This window comes from Vitis vinifera, chromosome 8 (genome assembly GCF_030704535.1).
Source record: "Vitis vinifera cultivar Pinot Noir 40024 chromosome 8, ASM3070453v1".
NCBI classification, from domain to species: Eukaryota; Viridiplantae; Streptophyta; class Magnoliopsida; order Vitales; family Vitaceae; genus Vitis; species Vitis vinifera.
In genome coordinates, this window is record NC_081812.1 from 2,791,230 (window position 1) to 2,813,004 (window position 21,775).

General features: G+C 33.5%; 1 protein-coding gene across 1 annotated transcript; it reads left to right on the plus strand.

The window, feature by feature from the left end:
* The first annotated feature begins 10,356 nt into the window (after nucleotides 1-10,356).
* On the plus strand, nucleotides 10,357-19,634 carry LOC100265688 (cationic amino acid transporter 2, vacuolar). Its single transcript, XM_002271294.4, has 14 exons — nucleotides 10,357-10,675; nucleotides 10,858-11,059; nucleotides 11,860-11,944; nucleotides 13,598-13,735; nucleotides 13,870-13,988; nucleotides 14,077-14,173; nucleotides 14,278-14,450; nucleotides 14,679-14,745; nucleotides 16,487-16,645; nucleotides 17,177-17,447; nucleotides 17,918-18,026; nucleotides 18,408-18,520; nucleotides 18,840-18,915; nucleotides 19,228-19,634. The coding sequence occupies exons 1-14, from the start codon at nucleotides 10,522-10,524 to the stop codon at nucleotides 19,382-19,384; spliced, it is 1,920 nt and encodes a 639-aa protein (XP_002271330.1). The 5' UTR covers nucleotides 10,357-10,521; the 3' UTR covers nucleotides 19,385-19,634.
* Nucleotides 19,635-21,775: the final 2,141 nt, after the last annotated feature.

Below are 21,775 nucleotides of genomic sequence, written 5' to 3' on the forward strand. Positions count from 1 at the left end.
GCTCAACTCTCTGCTGGAAGTGATCAAATCGAGAAGTGACTCCAGTTTGATACTGATCCATGTGCTCTTCCATAGAATAGAAGCGAGAGTCATGGACTAAAGCAAGCTCCTCCATACGAGTCCTAAGGGAGCTGATCTGAGTTGAGACATCCATCCAAGGCGCATGATCAGGAGCGTGAGGTGCCTGAGATGGTAGCTCGGTAAATGATGGCTGAGATAATGGTCTTGCTGTGTAAGACGGCTCAGTCATCATAGGCTTTGAGAAAGTGGCCTCAACATGAATGCCCTTTGACTGAGGTGGAGGCGGAATGTCAAGCTCGGGCCTTCTCTGCTCAAAATCCTTCTAAGGGTCTAACCCATCCTCCATCTCTCTGATCTCGGCCTCCTCCTCTGCTCCGAGATGCATCTGTCCCTGATATCGGGCTTGTCGCTCAGCTTTCCTAATCCAAGAGCCATTGGGTGCCTTCTCGAACTTCATTCGCCCCAAGGACTGCTCATCGTACGTGTCATAGCTAGTAGGAGCCTCAAAGTTCGTCTCTCTACTCAAGTCAACCCCAGCATCCTTGAATACTCGGGTAAAGAAGTGGTCGTAGGGGAGTACTCGTGTCGTGCTCTCAACGCAGGAGATCATATGCGTCATCATCAAATATCCCACTTGAATCTGTTTCTCAGTAAGGATCGAGTCCACAATAAATGCCTCAAGGTAGGAGACCTCGTCTCGATGTCCTCCTCGTGGCAATAAAATGGAGCATATCATGTGGTGAAGGACTCGGCTGGGCACGATCAGGCTGTGTGTCAATGGTTTGCCCATCTCCTGGGCATCTGCGAGTCCGCACAACCTTTGAACACAGTGGGCCACGCCTTGGCCTTATACACTCGGAGTCCAACTGAAGGGATGTCGAGAATGCGGCAGATACTCTTTGGGCTTAATCGGATCTCAACTCCTCTAACTGTGGACAATACCGGTCCTCCAAGCCCATAGGTCGCCCGTGAATAAAAAGCCCGCACTAGAGTCGGGAAGATCGGCTCGAAAATCGTCACGATTGGCAGCCATCACATTCGTCCGAAGAGTCTTTCAAACCCGAAGTGCTGAAGTTGGGAGAAATTAACACTTCTCCCTAGGACGACTTTCCTCTGGGCGAACTTTTGCTTGTATCGCTGATAGTCTTTGACGGAACTGAAGAGGGTCGTGTCATACCTCGCCTTTCGGCGAGCCTTCATCTGCTAAGGCTGAGATGGCTCAGTAGGGCGTTTGCCTTGAGCTCTGGAGGTGCCCGTCTCTCGCCTAGAAGCCATCCAACGAACGGAAAGAAGAATGAGAAGTCCAAAAGGAGAATGAAATCAAACAAGAAGGAGCAAACTCTAACCCGAAGCCCTAGGCGCACGGAGATGAAGCTGAACCAACCTTGAGGCGCGCGGTGCAGAGAGAAATCACCCCCAAAAGCTGAAACCCTAGGTTTCAAATCAAAACCCTAACATCAAGGCGTCCCAAAATCAAGTCCACAGCCTGCAATGGGTCCGAAATCTGGCCAAAACTGACTTATGGAAGCAGGGATGTAAAGAAGCTTCAAGCTATGGAGGAAAGCAGGTGAAAAATGAAGTGTGGGGGGGCTTTTTAAATTCCCAACCTCGACGAACCGGTCGATCGGTTCCTTAGCCGGTCGACCACTTGGTCAACGGTCAATTTTTCCAAATTTTTTGCATTTTCTTGTCTTGTGATCCTCCTCTTGCCCTTTTCAATTGAAATCCCCAATTTTTTATGTCCAATGCCAAGGGAATTTTGATTTTTGGTAAAAAATTTGACCTTTTTCCTAAGATTATTTCTATATGATGCATATGATATGAATTTCATGCAATCATAAGGTATATTCAATCAAGAATTCATCAAGCAATCATTTGATCACAAAGAAATTACCCCTAATTGTCTTCTAATATCAACAAATTGCTCTTCACTTAGGGGTTTTGTAAAAATATCGGTAAGTTGATCTTTTGTGCTTACAAATTCAAGTGTAATGTCACCCTTTTGTGCATGGTCTCTAAGAAAATGGTGTCTTATCTCTATATGCTTAGTCCTAGAGTGTTGCACCGGATTTTTTGAAATGTTTATGGCACTAGTGTTATCACATTTAATAGGAACATGCTCAAAAATCAAATTGAAATCACTAAGTGTTTGTTTCATCCAAAGGATTTGTGCACAACATAAACCGACTGCTATGTATTCGGCTTCCGCTATAGACAAAGCTACCGAATTTTGCTTCTTACTATGTCATGAAACAAGTGAGTGTCCTAGGAAATGACAAGCATCACTAGTGCTTTTTCTCTCAACTTTACAACCGGCAAAGTCGGCATTCGAGTATCCAATTAATTCAAAGTTATCACCCTTAGGATACCATAGGCCTATGTCCATTTTCCCTTTTAAACATCTAAGAATTCGTTTTACAACACTTAAATGAGATTTTTTAGGACAAGATTGAAATTTAGCACAGAAGCATACACTATACATGATGTCGGGTCTACTAGCGGTCAAATATAGCAAAGAACCTATCATGCCTCTATACATAGTTGAGTTGACAGACTTACCTTTCTCATCCATGTCAAGCTTGATGGATGAACTCATTGGAGTCTTCATTGTTTTAGCTTCCTCCATATTGAACCTTTTGAGGAGATCTCTTATATACTTTGCTTGATTGATGAAGGTTCCTTCCTTTAGTTGCTTGATTTGAAGTCCAAGGAAGAGGTTAAGTTCTCCCATCATGCTCATTTCGAACTCACTATGCATGCATTTAGAAAATTCTATAATTTGATCTTGTGGGTGGTTGATGACAAACTTCCAATCTTGAGGGAGGTCTTGGCTTGATTCACCTTGCACTTGTTGAGGAGGAGGTAGTGCCAAAGGTGATTCTTCTTTCTTGGGATCCTCTACAACTTCTTCTTGTTGCCTTCTATCTTCAATTTGTAATTTTCCCATGGAGGTCTCCAAGCCTAAATCATCATCAAAGTTCTCTCTTTCTTGGAGAGAATTGTTAAATTCATAAAAAATAACATGGATGGACTCCTCAACAACCATGGTTCTTTTGTTAAAAACTCTAAAGGCTTTACTTGAAGTTGAGTAACCAAGAAAAATTCCAACATCCGATTTTGCATCAAATTTTCCAAGATTGTTTTTGGTGTTTAATATAAAGCATTTAAATCCAAAGACTTTGAAATAGCTAATGTTGGGTTTCTTATTTTTCCAAAGCTCATAGGGAGTTTTCTTAAGAATAGGCCTTAATAAAATTCTATTTAAAACATAACAAGAAGTGTTAACCGCCTCGGCCCAAAAGTATTTTGGTAAATTGTTTTCATTTAGCATGGTTCTAGCCATTTCTTGAAGAGTTCTATTTTTCCTTTCAACTACTCCATTTTGTTGAGGAGTTTTAGGAGCCGAAAAATTGTGGTTAATACCATACTCATTGCAATAGTCTTCAAAATCAATATTTTCAAATTCTCTTCCATGATCACTTCTTATACAAGTAATTGTAAAACCTTTTTCATTTTGAACCTTGTTGCAAAACTTTGAAAACTCATAAAAGACTTCATTTTTTTTACTTAAAAATAAGACTCAAGTGTATCTAGAGAAGTCACTACAATAACAAAAACATAAGATTTTCCTCCAAGGCTTGGTGTCCTAGAGGGACCAAATAAATCCATATGCAACAATTCAAGAGGCCTAGTTGTTGAAATGAAAATTTTGTTTTTAAAAGAGTTTTTTATTTGCTTTTCCATTTGACAAGCTTCACAAACTTTGTCTTTTTGAAAATTTATTTTGAGAAGGCCTCTAACAAGTTCATCTTTGTTGAGTTGGGAAATGAGGTCCATGTTAGCATGTCTCAACCTCCTATGCCACAACCAACTTTGATCATGCATGCTTGAAAAGCATTTATCATGACTATCATATTTTGAAATATTTATTGCATAAACATTATCACATCTATGACCCATGAAGATGGTTTTATCATTTTGAATATCTTTGATGATGCAATGAGATGCTTAAAAAAATCACTTTAAAACCTTTGTTACAAAGTTGACTTATGCTCAAAAGATTATGTTTTAAACCATCCACTAATAAAACACTTTTAATAAGAGAGGATGTGTCATTACCAATGTTGCCTTGACCAATTATCCTTCCTTTTGAATTGTATCCAAAGATAACGTATCCTCCATTTCTCTTTGTAAGGAAAGCAAACTTGGATTCATCCTTGGTCATGTGTTTTGAGCATCCATTATCCAAGAACCACTTATCCTTCTTTGATCCCTACAAAATAAAATTTAAGTTGATTTAGATACCCATATCTTTTTGGGTCCTTGAGGGTTAGTGACCTTGGGTTTCTCAATCCAAACCTTTTTAGCTTTAGCATTTGAAATTTTTTAAAAACCATTTCTTAAGGGACATGTACTACTAATGTGCCCTCCTCTTCCACAAAAGTTGCAAGTGGTAGAAGGACTTGCACTTGCGGATTCTTTTACAAAGTAGTTTTTAAAATACTTTTGATCATTTCAAAAGATTTTTGTCCACAAGAGAAAATTGAAAGAAAGGAGGTTAACCATTCATTTTTCTTTTTCAAAATCTCATTTTCACTCCTCAAAATCTCATTTTCTTTTTCAAGATGAGTTTTAGATATTTCAACAATTGAAAATTTTTCTTTTACTTCTTCAAGTTCCTTTTCAAGTTCTTGAATTTTCTTTTTAAGAGAATTATTTTTCAAACTAAGTTTTTCAAAATCCTCATATAATTCTTCAAAAACATCATGCATATCTTCATCACTAAAGTTAGAGTTTACATCATCAAGATCATCTATTGCCATGAAGCACATGTTTGCCATTTCCTTCTCATTTTCTTCTTTGGAGGATTCTTCACTTTCACTCCAAGTGGCCATCATTGCCTTCTTTATTTTTCTCTTGGCTTCACTCTTGTAGAGAGGACAATCATATTTAATGTGTCCCGGTTTTTTGCACTTGAAGCATATCAAATCTTTTTTTTTTCTTCCCATTTCTCCTTGTCACCATGGGATGAAGATTCCTTTTTAGAAGGATCCTTTCTAAAGGTGAATTTCCTTCCTCTGAACCTTTCACCTCTCATATTTGTTGAACTTTCTTGTGATGAGGGTTAAATCACCATCTTCATCACTTGGCTTTTCTTCTTCAACATCTTCTTCTTCCTTGGTTGTAGCTTTGAGGGTTATGCTCTTCTTCTTTTTGTCTTCACCCTCTTGTAGCTTCTTTGTTAAATTGATCTCATAGGTCATTAATGACCCTATGAGCTCTTCCATAGGTAGCTTAGTCAAGTCTTTTGTTTCTTGAATTGCGATGACTTGGTATGCCACTTTGATGGGAGGACCTTAATATCTTCATCACCTTCTCGGATTCCTTGTAGGTTTTTCCCAAAGCTTCAAGACCATTGACAATGTCGGTGAACCTAGTAATCATCTCAACAATAGTCTTAGTTTCTTTCATTGAAAACAATTCATAGTTATAAACAAGTAAATTGATTTTAGACTCTTTCACTTTATTAGTTCCTTCATGAGTTATTTCAAGCAACCTCTAAATTTCTTTAGCCGATTTGCATTGACATATTTTATTATATTCATTTCTATCCATAGCACATTGCAAAGTAAAAATGACTTTAACATTTAATTGAAAGTTTCTTCTATCAAGCTCATTCCATTCTTGCTTGGGTTTTGAAACCAAAACTCCATCAACTAGTTTAGTGGGAAAAGTTGGGTCATCTTCAATGACATCCCATACATCTAAATCAGTAGATTGCAAATATCAAGTCATTCTAGTTTTCCAATAGGGATAGTCGGTTCCCGTAAAGAATGGAGCTCTATGTTTTGAAAAATTTTCAGTTTGGGATGAGCTTGATGGAATAGTCATTTCCTCTTAGACAATTAAGTCTTTAAAAAAAGAGGTCTAGCTCTGATACCAATTGAGAAAACAAAGGTTATGCTTAGTTAAGAAAAATACCCAAAATGGGGGAAGAGAGGGGGGGAGGGGGGGTGAATTGGGTTTTTAAAATCTTTTCAATCACAACAAATTCAAACACAATATAAGCAAAATAAAAAGATAGAGTTTAGAAAATTCAAACTCAGGTTTATAGTGGTTCAACAATTCTTTGCTTATGTCTACTCTCTTCAACCTCCTAACTGAGTGAGGGTTCCACTAACTTGAAGCTTCAACCAAGCTTCCAATCTTCTTACACTTGGATTCCCGCTCTAATGGACTCTTACACAATCTCTTCAAGATTCAAACCTCTTGAAGGCTTTGACATTCAAATTAATACAAGAAATGATCCCTCAACCTAGCTTAAGGATAGCTCAAATACAAGACAAAGCTAGGATGACACACAAGAGTGCACTAAAGGATATGCAAGTGATGATTTAATGCACTATGAAAGAAATGAGAGCTTTTAGATCAAGAACAAGTAGGTAGGCTATTGAATGCAAGTGTTCTCTTATCAATAAATAAAGTGGAGCTCTCAATTTATAGGTTTCTAAACTCGAGAGTCAAAAACAACAAAAGGTAACCTCGTTTGGTTGAGCTAGGGGTCGACCGGTTCACTAGCTATTGGAGCATTTAATGCATGACAGGTTACCGTTGTCTCAACCGGACCTCGACCGGGAAGAGAAGGCTATTGGGAGAGAGAAAAACTTTTTGGTCTCCCTCGACCGGTCATCGATCGGACGAGCACAACCGATCGACCTGTTCGTCAACCGGTTGAGCCGATTGGCCATAACCTCAATCGGTTGAGCCTTTTTAGCCCCGGAAACCTATTTTTTTAATTCCTTTCTTTTCTAACACTTAGGCAAGGTCTTTAGGTAAATTTTTAAGCCAATTATAAAACATTTTGCCTAAGGTACATAAGTTAAAAACTCGGGTTTTAATGAAATCGACGTTTTAAAGAATAAACTGAGTTTTCAAAGATGCATGAAACGTGTGAAAATCCTAACTGCACTCATGCATTCATCTTACATTAGTTTCCTATGATCACAAGTCTTTCAAGCGTCTCGATCTTGTATCCATTTGGTCATTTGATGAATTTTCGAGTTTATGCCTGAGATTCTTAACCATTAAACAAATTAGTCACTTAACCATGGTTTGTTATCATCAAAACCCGATTAGGAGAACCCTTGGGCTAACATTATTAATAGACCAAACTCATCTTCCTTCTTAATCATAATAAAACAACTCTTTTTATAGTTATATGATTTGTTATTCATGGTCTCACAAGTAGCAAATGCCCAAAGTTGACAATGTTTTCAAATCTAGTTTTTGAGATCAATTAATAAATTTTTGTTTGAGAATTAAATATGAAAAATAATTTTATTGGTTTATTCTTTATAAATGTATTATATGTTTTTACACAACCCCAAAGTTTTAAAATATTTTTTATTTTTTAATTATTATTCAAAAAACTTTATAAAAAAACAATAAAAACTCTAAAAAAACAATTAAAACATTATAAATTTATTCTAAAAATGACATATTTTCAAAACAAAATTCTAAGAAAATAATTTTTTTATCAAAAGTTTAGCTACGTTTTTTAAAATTAAATATTAAATTAAATTACCTTTAATACGAATAACTTGAATTTAAAAAAAAAATTCTGAAATTCGTTCTTATCTCGTTTATTTAAATTTCAAACCCGTCAAACACCCTTGCATGGTGGCATTTTTAGAAAAATTAGGATAGACTTTATGGAGAAAAATCCCCCTTTATTCGAGTACTAATACCTTATCTAAAAGCATAGAAAAGATGGATTCCATTCCGTTTCTGTTGGCCGCCCAATCTTCCCTGTTTCATTTATCTTTAATTTATTAACTAAAATACAAATAGTTCTACATGATAATTGCAAACATTGCTGACGTCGGACCATGTTATCCCATCATAAGCCACCACCTCAGCAAGTCTTTCCCCTACGTGGGAATGCCACATAGGATGATAATAAAATTGATTTTTATATTATGAATTTCTAACATTTTGAAACACTACTTGGTGCCCGTTTGGTTATGTTTTTAAAAAATATTTTTGGAAAACAATATGACCTTTGACAAGATTTTAAAATCACAAAAAAAATGTTTGATAGATGATCTTCTAAAAATACTTCTAAATAAAATGCTATTAAATGCATAGAAATTTTTGTTTTAGTACAATAAAAAATTGTTTCTTAATTAAAAAAAATATTTATCTTTAACTTATACATATTGTAAATTTAAATTTTATTTTTTGATAAGACTTAACTTAAATTTAATTTCGTATTATTATAAAATAAAAATAATACAATGTCTTTAAAAACAATATAAATTATTTCATTCAAACAAATTTTTTGTTTTTTGTTTTAAAAAACAATTTTTTAAAAACATTTTATCAAACATTCCAATTTTTAAAAAATTCTAAAAAAAAAATTTTATTCTTTATTTTAAAAACAAATTTTAAAAAACATGGTCAAATGGCCTTAAGAGTTTGACAATTGTTGTTACAATCAATTTTCAAATTTTGAGAATAAAAGAAAAATGTTTTACAATAAAAAATAGAAAATAATGTTTTTTTTCTTAAAAACATAAAACAACATGATTTATGATATCATTTTTTTTCATTTTTATGATTGCTTTAAAAATAATTTTATAAATACAAAGAATAATTAAAAATAAAATATTATTAATAAAATTATTTTTAAAAAAATGTTTAACAAAATAGAAATGAATAATATGTCAAAGACATCTTAAGTTATTAAATAGATTTTTTTTCATGGAAACAATTTCGAAAGATCATTATCAAAAACTAATTTGAGGGTTGTTTTAAAAAATAATTTTTTAAATATAAAAAATAATTAAAAATAAAATTATCTTTAAAAGATATTTAACCACCTAAAAAACATATAAAATTAATTTTAAGTTCTCAAACATATTTTTATTTTCGTAAAACCTTAAAAACCAATTTAAAAAATGGTTATTAAATACTGTTTTTGAAACCGCTATCTCATTGTTATGAGAAATTATTTTTGAAAACACTTCCGATGGGGCCCAAAAATAAAAAAAAAAGAGTTTGAAAACACACGTCTATAGAAATGTCGATGTTTCGTGATTTTGATGGCATTATATGATTAGTATTAAAAAAACACAGAAGGTTCCTTGCCTTTTAAGACATGGAATCTTGTTTTCAAAAGTATAATAAAACTCCTTGTCCTTATCGTATTTAATTCTTGAAACCTCTCCCCACACCCACAGCTTTTCCAATTTAAGCAACTATTCCACACATGGGCTGACGTATAAACATCCCACATCGGAATCTAGTCAGATTCGGAATCTAATCAGATTTGATCTCACATTGAAAATGACTAAATTATCAAATGGACCGACCTCCAATCTAGGTTTTTCTCATTGGTTGATCATCATCATCAACCAACCATACTTTCTTCTTAGTTTAATACAAAAAGAAAGAAAATTCTCCATGAATTTTGAGTCAAAATAGTCGGTTTGACCACAAAAACATATCTTTTTATGTCTCTTTCTCTCACAAAACAAAAAAAAAAGAAAAAGAAAAAAGTTTCCATTAGCCATGAAAGCTCCAATTTAAAAATAAAACCGAAATTGGCAATATCAGTTCCACATCATCTTCACACAAAAATAAAATTTTAATTGATAATTGAGACTTCATTTAAAAAATGAAGTCATAATTTCAATATAAGTACTATATCATCCTCTCATAAAAATAAAATGTCAATTATTAATTATGACTTTATTTAAAAAATAAAATCGTAATTGTTAATAAGTACCACATTATCCTTCCGTGAAAATGATGTCATAATTATCATTTAAAACTTAATTTTTTAATTAAAACCTCAGTGAATAATGGAAACTTCAATTTAAATTTTTTAAAAATATTTTTTTAACGATATGAGTCATACCTAACAATAACAATGTCATTTTATATATAAAAACTCAATTCTTATAATTTATGTGTTTAAAACACATGATTGAGAAATAAAGATATAATTAATTTTATTTAAAAATAAAAAAGAATTAAATAATAATTGTAAGGGTCAAACATATATATATATATATATACCTAATTCTATTTAAAATTAACTACTTTTTTATTTTTGAGAATAGAAAATAAAAAAACAATTTTTATATTGCAGGAAAACAGGATTCCTGGAGAATTATTTTCAAATGAACAATAATTACTTTTAAATTATTGGTATGAAACTAAATTATTAATTTTATTGAGGGCCTTCCACACGTCATCCAAAAGGTCGGACAGCGGGCAGCGGGCAGCAGGATGGGAGCTAATAATTAGGCAGAATTTTCACATTTTAAAAAGCCACTTGCAAACAGGCAATTCAGAATTTCAGACTGCCCATTCCTTCCCTCCCTCCGCTCTGACAAATCTTTTGGGTCGGAGGAAATTGGGCAAACATCATTCTCTTGGAAAATTATTTGTGCAATAATTTTTTTTATTTTTTATTTTTAAAAAGAATTTGTGATGGGTGTGGGTGGTGATTTTGATTCACAGAAGAGGGGTTCAAGGGGATTCAAAGGATTGATGAGGAGAAAGCTGGTTGATTCTGCCAGAAAGGAGGTGGATGGTGGTCATAAATTGGCCAAGGAATTATCTGTGACCCATCTTATTGCTATTGGTAATCCCTTCTCTTTTCTGGGTTCTTTTCTGAATTTCTTGGGCAGGTGGATTTTCCATGGTTTTCTGATTTTTATTTTGAATATGGAATCATCTATCATGCGCCTTCTGGGTTGTTTTCTGAATTTCTGTTTCAGTGATTATGAGTAGATTGTTGAAAATTTTATGCTGTGAATTGAATAGGAGTTGGGTCAACAATTGGGGCTGGTGTTTATATCCTAGTTGGAACTGTGGCAAGGGAGCATTCAGGGCCTGCACTCACAATTTCATTTCTAATAGCTGGAATAGCAGCTGCACTTTCAGCCTTTTGCTATGCAGAGCTTTCTAGTCGTTGCCCATCTGCCGGGAGTGCCTACCATTATTCCTACATATGTGTTGGTGAAAGGTAATATCTTCAAATCCTTTCTCTAACTATTTGGAGGCTAAACCACATGCCATTCAGTTGATATTCATGGAGAAATTGATGATGTTTTTTTTTTGGAAAAAATTCTGTCATATAGTGTGAATTTAAAATCAGAATTTGTAATTGTTTATACTAGTAATAATGCACAAATTGAAGTCAAAAACATTATTATGAAAAGAAATATATCATAAGTGTTTGATGGGTAGGGTGAAACTGAAGAACATATATGTTTGAATGCTTATATATGTCTAAAGTGTTGGAAAAATGTTCATTTCTTCTAATACAAATAATCTTACATATGGTATAGGAAGAAAAATGCAAATCAAGTTAATAGTTGTTTATATCAGGTGGAGAAGCATTATGAAAATTTTAGATCCATATTGGTGATATTTCGTGAATCATTTTATCCCCAAATTGCTTTTAGGGAATTGACCATGCTTTTACATAATGATATGTCCTGTTTTATTTACATTGTGAACTGCCAAAAAGTAAGGATAGGATGATATTTTCCAATTGTTTTTCTTGATGCGAGCATATCTTTTCTCAAAGCTTCAACCCTATGCTTTTATTGGTCCCAGTGGTTGCATCAACCTGAACCATGTCACACCATGTTATTGATTCAGTCCTTGAGTTCAGATGATAATATTTCTTTCTTTAGATTTGGGACACTGGCACTTTGAATCTGTTCTATTTTTTATTTATTCCTTTTTATGTATATTTATTTCATGAGTCATAGCATTTGAAGAATTCATTTGTGATTTTAACATTATCATTGCTTGCAGTGTTGCTTGGTTGATTGGTTGGGCATTGATTCTGGAATATACAGTTGGTGGTTCAGCAGTTGCACGCGGCATATCCCCAAATCTGGTGCTTTGCATTTCCTTCAAAGTTTTAACTCTTTATGTTATTTGTTTCCCTCTGAGTTTGATAGGATATATTGTTGGCTCTTGGTTTTGAATATGGTGTATTACAAGTTAATTGTTAGTAGTTTGGAAGTTGTTCATTTACTCCTGTTTTGTCTATACAGTATAATCTTCATCATGATTCCTAAAAGCTTCTTTCTATTGGTTTAGGTTGGTTTGCTCTCTAAGTAACAGGATCATCTGCTATCTGCTCTGTCACGCCAGTTGATACAAATCCATATGTCATCAGTTTTTGTTGATATATAGCTTTATGTGCATTAGAATTGACAGGGATAGTGACTCTATTTCTGTTCTAATGGGGAATCTCTCCTTTTTTATTTCAGTTTAGCATATTTATAATTTACCTATTTAAATTTTAAGAAAAACATCACTCAGGGTTAATTGAACTTGCTGAGATAGGAGTTGCTCTTATTGTTGAGAACAAGGACATTGCATATGAGATTAGATGTACATAGAGTTCTAATGGTTTTGACCTAACTAAAGAAAAAGAAAGAGGCTTTTTGCATGAAACGGTAAACAAAACTCTCTTAGTAGAAGATGAATGTCCAACCAGAGGATGCAGAGCAGAAGACAAAAAAAATCAACTACTGCTCCAATCTCCCCGTTGTTTAAGTTCCATGTAAACATGGGAGACTACAAACTGCAGTCCAAATCTATCATGGTTAACAAGTGCTTCTTGAGTTGTGAGCAGAGTCAGTGTGTATTTATTTATGTATTATTTCTTGGCTTCAACCCTTTGATATCACATCTGCTTGTGGTTTTGAAGTTTCTTTGGCATCCCTTGCCTCTTTTGCTGTTCACCTAAGTGGTTGGTGCATCTATGCTTTTGGCCTAAAAAGAAGATGCTGCTGAATTTGGCATTATGTGAAACTTAATTGGGGATTTAGAAGGAAAGAATGCTTAAACTTTGAAGTGATTAGCTTAGAAGTAATCAAAGTTGAAACAGAACAAGTTCCTCCTTTACAGTTTGTATTTGATAAGGGTTGGGGGAAGGCTTCAGAATATTGGGATAAGTTTTTCTCCTGATATGAGTGTTCATATTGACCAGGTGTAAACATCTTCTTGTAGCTTGTCTCTTGGTTTTGGGGACTTCTTGTCCCATTATCTTCCTCTAATTTAAAACCAAGAAAAAAGAGGCAAAAAGAATAGATGCTTGTGAAATGCCTCTGTAGTTAAGACCAATAATTTCAAAAAGGTACTTGCTGCTTGTGAAATGCCTCTGTAGTTAAGACCGATAATTTGAAAACGGTACTGGCTACATTGAATGTGGCTTCTCACTTGATGCCCCAACACTATTAAAGTCTGGAAATTGGAAGACTGAATACCACACAAAAGTCTATCATGGAAATGGTTTGAGAGATGTATCAAGCCATACTGGGAAGAAATTGTGTTCATGTTTGTAATTTTATGGATCTTCTTGACTTTAACACTGAGGCAGGTGATGATTGCCATATCAAATTTTCTGACATTTTTGGTTTTGTTTCAGATTTTTTCTTGCATGCTAGACTTTTGTGCTATTATGTACTGAAATGTATAGGAGACTTCTTTGCTTCACTCCTTACTATATTATTTAATTTATTTCCCTTATTCTTGTCAGGCCTTGCTGTTTGGAGGTGGGGATCTACCTGCTTTTATAGCCCGTCAGTATATTCCAGCGCTTGATATTGTGGTTGACCCATGTGCAGCAATTTTAGTTTTTATTGTCACTGGGCTCTTGTGTGTGGGAATCAAGGAGGTTACTTTCTTCTTCTTATTCTCTTTCCTTTCCAATATTTTTTCAGACGTTTTGTTTTGGTTACATCCAGACAAATCTTCTTGCCATGTAAAGTGTAAACCTAATTCATTTTAATACTCAATTTGCTCTTGCAGAGTACAGTTGCACAAGCCATTGTCACAACGGGAAATGTATGTGCCATGATGTTTGTCGTAATAGCTGGTGGATATCTTGGTTTCAAGACTGGATGGGCTGGATATGAACTTCCTACTGGGTAAAGGGTGTTTTTGTTGCAATGCCAACCATATGATGACCTTCTCGGGTAGTTTATTTAACACACTTTCGTTTTTCTCATTTGATAGGTATTTTCCTTTTGGAGTAGATGGTATGCTGGCTGGGTCTGCAACAGTCTTCTTTGCATACATTGGTTTTGATTCTGTTGCCAGCACAGCTGAGGAGGTATATATGGATTTTTCTTCCTGGAACTTGCACTTCTCAGATAATTGGCAATATTGTGACCAAAGGGGGTTTGTACTTACTGCCATATTTTATTATCCTAACAGGTGAAGAATCCCCAGCGAGATTTGCCACTGGGTATTGGTGCTGCACTGTCGATATCCTGCATACTATATATGTTGGTCTCTGTTGTCATTGTTGGTCTGGTGCCCTATTATTCAATGGATCCTGACACCCCCATCTCCACTGCATTTGCTAGCCATGGGATGAAATGGGCAGCGTAAGCAAATAAATTATTTATTTTTTCTGATGGTAACACTTTTCTTTTTGGGAATCGGAACTGAAACACCCCCATCCTAACCTTTTGCCCCTTGATCTAGCTCTCAAGGTCTAGCCCAAGCAAATACCCTTTTTTTCAAATTGTGGTGCATCCTATTATTTCTGTAAATATTAGTGCATTTAAGTTTTAACTCTCTTTTGAAAGCTATTTTCCTGATTTTGACTTCAGGTACATAATAACTATTGGAGCTGTTACTGCTCTCTGCTCAACATTGATGGGTTCACTCCTCCCTCAGGTAAATTGGTGGAATGGTTTGGGATTTTCCTTTGTGGATAGTTCTTAAATATGCACAGTTTCATCTTAATAAGTAAAACAGAGATACCAGGTTTTACATGGAAATACCAAACAACTGACTAGCTATTAGGGTAAAAATCACATGACTATCATAGTCCACTAATTAATCATTAAGAAATTATGTCAAGTTTGTAGGAATATTGAACACCATAGCTGGTCCAGGTTATCAGCTTTGTTCATAAATCTTCCAACCCCTTTCTCTGAAATCCACACGATGCAATGAACAAACAAATCCATGCTTACTACAACAAATCCTTGTTTGCCCACCTCTTGTAGATGACACACACTTTATGGCATCCAGTGGAAGCAACAGTTCACAAAATCTACCTGAAGCAATCAACTCCTTATGAGGCTCCCAATCAAAGAATGGAGAAAGGGGTTCTTTGGGTGTGTTTCAAAATTCGTTGTGTTTCAAAAATCAAAGAACAAAACCATAATTCTTGAACATGATGTTCAAAAGATTTTTTTTTCTGAAAAACATGAAGAATTTGTTCTTGTGTAAAGGTATACCTAAAAGCTCTTTTAATTTAAATGGGAGACCTTCTAGAACACAATCGAGAGATGTATTAAAAGGCAATTTAGGGAAATTTTGAAAAGCTCATTGAAGAAATCCTCTTAAAATTTTCAGATGACATTTTAAAACTTTAAAAAAGGCTTTCCAAATTTTGTTAATGAAAATGGGGTCTTTGAACCACTTATCATCCCTAAGGTCTGCTTAACGACAGGTTTGTTTGATATAACAATATTATTTTCACCTGTAACCTTTTTAAACTTAAGGTGGATGGGTGAGATGCAAAATGAACTTAGAGGCTCACATTACAACAACTTCTGGAACAGAATTTCCAACACAAGTAGTTCTGAGAATACAAAATCGACTTTGAAAACAACAGAAATTCAGGGTAAAAAAGCTATTTGCTACTTTTATGTCTTTTTTGGCTCTGGCTGGATGATTCCTCATCCTTCTAGTTCACTTTTCTATTAGTGCATTCTTTTTTTTTTTTTGAATTTATATCTTTTGTCTGTTATATCAAAAAAATGCTTCTTGTTGCATTTCCTCTCTATCTCTCTATATTTCTATCCTAGTTGTTTTATGTGCAATGATATTATAAATGGCCTATAGTATTTCAAACAATCAAGAGGAAATGGTTCTTGAATTATAATAAGTCCATAAGAAATTATCTGATAAAAAAAAAAAAAAAGAAAGAAAGAAAAGGAAAAAAAGAAGTCCATAAGAAATTAGGATTTAACTGATTATTGTTCTAGAAAGTGTACGGTTAGTCTGAAATCTGAATCACATTTTTTATTGTTAGATGTACTTTTTATTGCCAATTCCTTCTTCCTTTTTTTTTTTTGCATCGAACTAAATAAGGAGACTTCCGGTCTCCAACCTCACCCCTTATGACTTAATCTATTAATTATTCAGGGCTTACTGTTAGATGCTTTTCTCCCTTCCTTTTTCTTTTCTTCCATACTTTCTTTTGTACTTTCTAATGCTCAAGTATGGGATGAGTTCCCTTTCTTTTTTTATTTTGGTTAAGTTAGTATTGCAATTTTCTAGTGGTGATAGTTTTGGCTAACTTATGAAAACTTAATTAGATTTTACCACAAAAGAAGTTCTCTCTTGCATCTGATGAAATGCTGATATTTTATTTTTATTTTTCATATCTTTATGTATATCTCAGCCGCGAATCCTGATGGCAATGGCTAGAGATGGATTGCTGCCGTCATTTTTTTCAGATCTCAACAGGCGCACACAAGTTCCTGTCAAGGCCACAATAGTAACTGGTATTGGGGCTGCAACTCTGGCTTTCTTTATGGATGTTTCACAATTGGCAGGAATGGTAAGTTAACTTTCTCAGAAAATAGGGTCTAGCAATGTTGTTTGGCAGGGAGGACTTCCCAGTTATTAGATCCCTTCGAATATGGAAGCAAACATTTCAGAATAAGTGAATAACTTATGCACTTCAATTGTGGCTTGCCCTAAAGGGCTTCAAGCTTTGGGTTGGGCCCCTTTATGAGCTTAATTATTTTAAACTAGAAAGCAAACTACTCAACAATTATGACCATATCAAGGATGTATTACTGAACTGTTGGTCATTCTAATGATAGATAATTCATTGGACTCAACCTTACAATAGTTCCTGGCTGTTCATGGGGAAATAATTCAGTACTTGAATGAAGTTCAAGCTGATATTTATTTTTTTCTTTTTTGGGTTTCCTGCCCCTTAAACCAGAAGAACTCTAGAATGGCAGTCTGGGATCCTTACCATCTAAAAGATTATAAAGCTTTCTATATGTTGCAGGGTGATAATGATATAGGTGGACAGATATGGATATTTAAATTGTTGCCCTTAACTTTTCCCTTTTTGCAGGTCAGTGTGGGCACACTTCTTGCCTTCACCATGGTAGCATGTTCTGTGTTAATACTCCGATATGTTCCACCCGATGAAGTGCCACTCACACCATCACATCAGGAATCAATTGATACAGTTTCATTACAACATAGCAGTAGCAACCAGAAGATTGATGAGGAAAATTCCAAAGTTTGTGCTGGCCCCTCTAATGAGATTACTCGACCTTTAATCGCTAAAGAGGGAGCATCAGCTGATCCTGTTGTTGTAAAAAATGTAGTTCTAGACAGATGTAAGTTTGTTTCATGTTCTTCTTCTTGTTTACAATATTTCCTTTTGTTTTCTGCTATTTTAAATTTCAAAAGGTGTGAACTTTATGTGTTAACAGTGCTGGATTTTGTCATTCCTCGAATTTCACTTGGTTAAAGTGCTTTTGGAAGTATATATACCTGCAACGAAGCAATTTTACATAATAGGATATGTGCACTGTGGCAAGAAAAATAATTCCCAAATGCTAATGAAACAATGTTTAAAATGGAAAGAACTTTTTAGTACAAGTAATTAACCTAACTTATGTTATGAAATGAGTTCATATCGAATTCGAGTATTAATTCCAAATCCACAGATGTGGAGGTTGGGTGAGCAACCTGAAGGCACATATGCACACTAGAAGCCATGTAAAAAGTGTGTTTTTCATTACTTTCCATGGTTTGGGATTTACTAAAATGGGTACTGTTTCCCCCTTTGCATTGCTTGTCTCAGACATAATAGATGAAAACATGAGGCGAAAAATTGCTGGCTGGACCATAATGCTGACATGTGTAGGAGTGGTTCTCCTTACATCTGCTGCTTCGTATGTGAACCTTCCCAGGTGGGTTTCTTTTCCAGACCCTTGCTTTAGTTGCTGTCAATACCATTATGTTGCGGTTTTCTTAGAAAAAATTATTATTTCCTGGTTCGCAAGATGGAATTCTCCCTGGCCTCAGTTGTGGTTGGGAGAGTAACTGAAACTGCTGATACGAGTTATTGAGAAATACTTCAGTCCTTCATTGGCGTGTGAACCTATATGCATAATGTACTAAAACAAGAACCATGTGAATATGTCTTGTATTTAATTCTGATAAAAGGAAATTAGTCTCTGGCATTTAGGGGTGAAGGATCTTTTTCTCCTTTTTCCTCCTGAATCTTTTCCTGCAAATGGTTCAGTTTTCTTTCTTCTTTAAGCTGCACTAATTTGTCGGTCTACTACCAGCTTTCCTCGTTACATGTTTTGTGGAATCGGTGGTGCTTTACTTTTATCTGGTCTGATAGTGCTCACCTGTATAGATCAAGATGATGCAAGGCACAACTTTGGGCATTCAGGAGGTACGTTCTCACTCTAAATCATCTACAGTTAATATATTTGGTATGGCTGGATTGACATAAAAACTGGCATGTGTCCTACTTTGGCTATCTAGATCATGTCCAGGCTGAAGTATGGTGGGTGCCAACTAGTAGTCTTGCCATGGTCCTGACTGTTTGATTTGGTTTATTTGCATCCTGATATATATATGTGGGGATGGTGTCCATTTGAACTAATTCAAATATGGCTTGGAGTTATGTTGATTAATAAATCATTGAAACTCAATGTTCATGCAAGAAATTTTTGATAAATTTACAAGATGAAATGTTGATTTCTTTTCAGGTTTCATTTGCCCATTCGTCCCACTCCTACCTATTGCCTGCATTCTCATCAACGTCTACTTATTGGTGAATCTTGGGTGAGCACCCAGACGAAGTTTGATTTTTCACTGTTATTTTACATAATTGAATTTTTTGGAATATATTGTACCCTAAGGATGCAACATGGGACAGGTCCAACTTGAAAAAACAAGATAACCCCACCTCAATCCCTTGCTTAAGTATTTTTTTTCTTCAGGGCATTTAGTCAGATCCTGATTCATTAAATGCATAAGTGACCCAGATAGGTTCTCTGCTAGGTTGATTTGTTCGAGTAAACCGACCAAACCATGAGCAAAAAGCTGTTCTTTCATCCCTGTTTCTTGTATAACATAATGTCTGGTAATTTGCAGATCTGCTACCTGGACCCGGGTTTCTATATGGTTGGGGATAGGAGTGCTCGTTTATGGATTCTATGGGCGAAGACACAGCTCACTGCAGAATGCAGTTTATGTACCAGCAGCTGATGTGGATGAAATCTATGGAAGCTCTTCAGACTGCTTAGCTTAGGATGTGTGTGAAGAATATGAATGGGGGTTGGAATATGAATGACTCTTATACTGGCTGATGCTTTGAGTGAGTTGTTTGTTTGTATAATTAATATTCCCTTGGTGAGTGGCATTCTCAGTTTGTTCAAACTTCAAACCAATGTAAATTGTCTACTAATGTAGTGCAGAATAGGGAAAAAAATTGTACACTAATTCCTGTCCTCCATACTGTATATTTATAGTGATGGAATGCATGTTTTTTTTTCCAAACATTTGATGAATGAGGTGTATGTTGTAGATTCAAAACCTATAGTTCCAACAATGACATCCTTTTTGGGTCACATATGTAAACACTTTTATTGCATGAATATAGAAATGTCTTATCATAGGCTATTTCTTTTACAATAAAGTTAAAAAAAAAATGAAAATATAAAAAGTTGGAGATATAATTTGGTCACAAATCACTGATTAGTCCTTTCAGAATTTTGAAAAAAATTACAGTAATTTGAAAAATAATTCTTAAAATATAGGAGTTCAAAAACTAATTTTTGAATTTAAAATTATTATCTTTGTAATTTCGTATACAAATTAGGATAATTTTTTTTTAAATAAAATTATTAATTTATCAAGATTTTAGTGCATAATATAATGTATATGTACAAAACAAATGTGTTGCACTCATGTGGTATGGAATTTTAATTTTATACCTTTTGTATATCACAAATAAAATAGAAGAAAAAGAAAGTTAATAAAAATAATATAAGTGAAATAGTTGGAAAAAAGACAAAAAGGTTAGGGGTAATATGGTCATTTTTGGTTTAACACTTTTATTAGGATTCAATGAAGATAAATAGGAAAAAAATTTATTTATAACTTAATTGCTATGGAGAGATGAAAAAACACTCGTTAATAAGTAGCAATTAAAATATATATACCCAATTTCTATAATAATAACAATTAATTAAGGTTACATTTGATTGACTCGGGATAACATAAGATTAGGATATATATGTATTCTAGGATATCAAATCTGGAAATGCATATATGAAATATGATATTTTTGGATATTAAATTCAATGGACATGATATCTTAAGGTAGAATATAGAATAAAATATGTAATGTTATGCTAATATTTACTTTAAAAAATGAATAAAAAGATAAAATAAAGTAAATATTTTTTTTTTTTAACGTTTAAAATAAAAATTATATTGTATTTTAATATTTTTTATTTATGAAATTTCTCTTATGTTGAACTTATTTATGATTAAAATATTTAAACTTTATAAATAATTTTTTTTATATTATATATATATATATATATATATATATATTAAATAATACATGTATTAATATTATTTTACAATATAATTTATAAATATGTTTTTATTTTTTAACCACAGTTATTTTATAATAAAAAATTACAAAATAAGTCACATACAAAAAATAAAAAATTGATAAAAAAATAAATTTATGATATGACAAAATATGTATATCTTACGTCTGAATATTAAAATAACTTATAAAAAAGAATAATAATAACTAAATATGGAGTAAAAGAATAACTTGAAAATAACTAGAAAAGCTATATGATAAATACTTGAAGTTGTATTGTGAAGATATGATTATAATAAAATAAACAAAAATTAGATCTTTAGGATACAACTTTAATAAAATATAAAAAATTATGTTTTTAAGATACCATTTTCATATGCTGACTTCACTACACAAAGTATTATAAATTTAGAAATATATTTTAAAATTCCATTTTAAATATATATATATATATATATTAAAATCGTTATATTTATTAGATAAAAAAAAAAAAAAAAACCTTGCATTAGGCATGAGAGTGAAGTTCCTTATAAAGAAACCCAATTTCCATGGGCATCTACTTCATAATTTCAGCTATGTAAGGTGACCTTGTCATGCATTTTTTGTGATTTTCAAAATTAGTTGTTCATGATAGCCTAACATGACTAACATCCCTAACAAGGTTTACTTCGCATGATTTTTTTTCTTAAAATGTGTTTCTTCTCTTAATTTTAATATTTATAAGGTTGAATGGTTGTAGAGTTTAATGGAATATCAGTGAGATATTGGTGTATACTAAAACAAACAATTATTTCCTTTTTTATAGAATTAAGAATTAATACTATTGAGAATAATGGTATTTACATAATCACTTTAAAACAAAAAGATAAACCACCAAGATCAAATGAGGAAAAGTGGTAGTCTTATCACATCTGGAAATTGACTAAAGAAGATTATACATCTTATCATCTAAAAGAAAGAATGAGGAAATTGACTAAAGAAGATTATACATCTTATCATCTAAAAGAAAGAATGAAGAATGTGAATCAGATTGTTACGAGGAAAATAATGAATATCAAGAAACAATAAAAAATAATAATA

Coding starts and splice junctions, on each gene's coding strand:
- LOC100265688 (XM_002271294.4), top strand. CDS start 10,522: ATGGGTGTGGGTGGTGATTTTGATTCACAGAAGAGGGGTTCAAGGGGA. Junction 16,646..17,176: donor TTTCACAATTGGCAGGAATG/GTAAGTTAACTT, acceptor CCCTTTTTGCAG/GTCAGTGTGGGCACACTTCT. Junction 17,448..17,917: donor AAATGTAGTTCTAGACAGAT/GTAAGTTTGTTT, acceptor TGCTTGTCTCAG/ACATAATAGATGAAAACATG.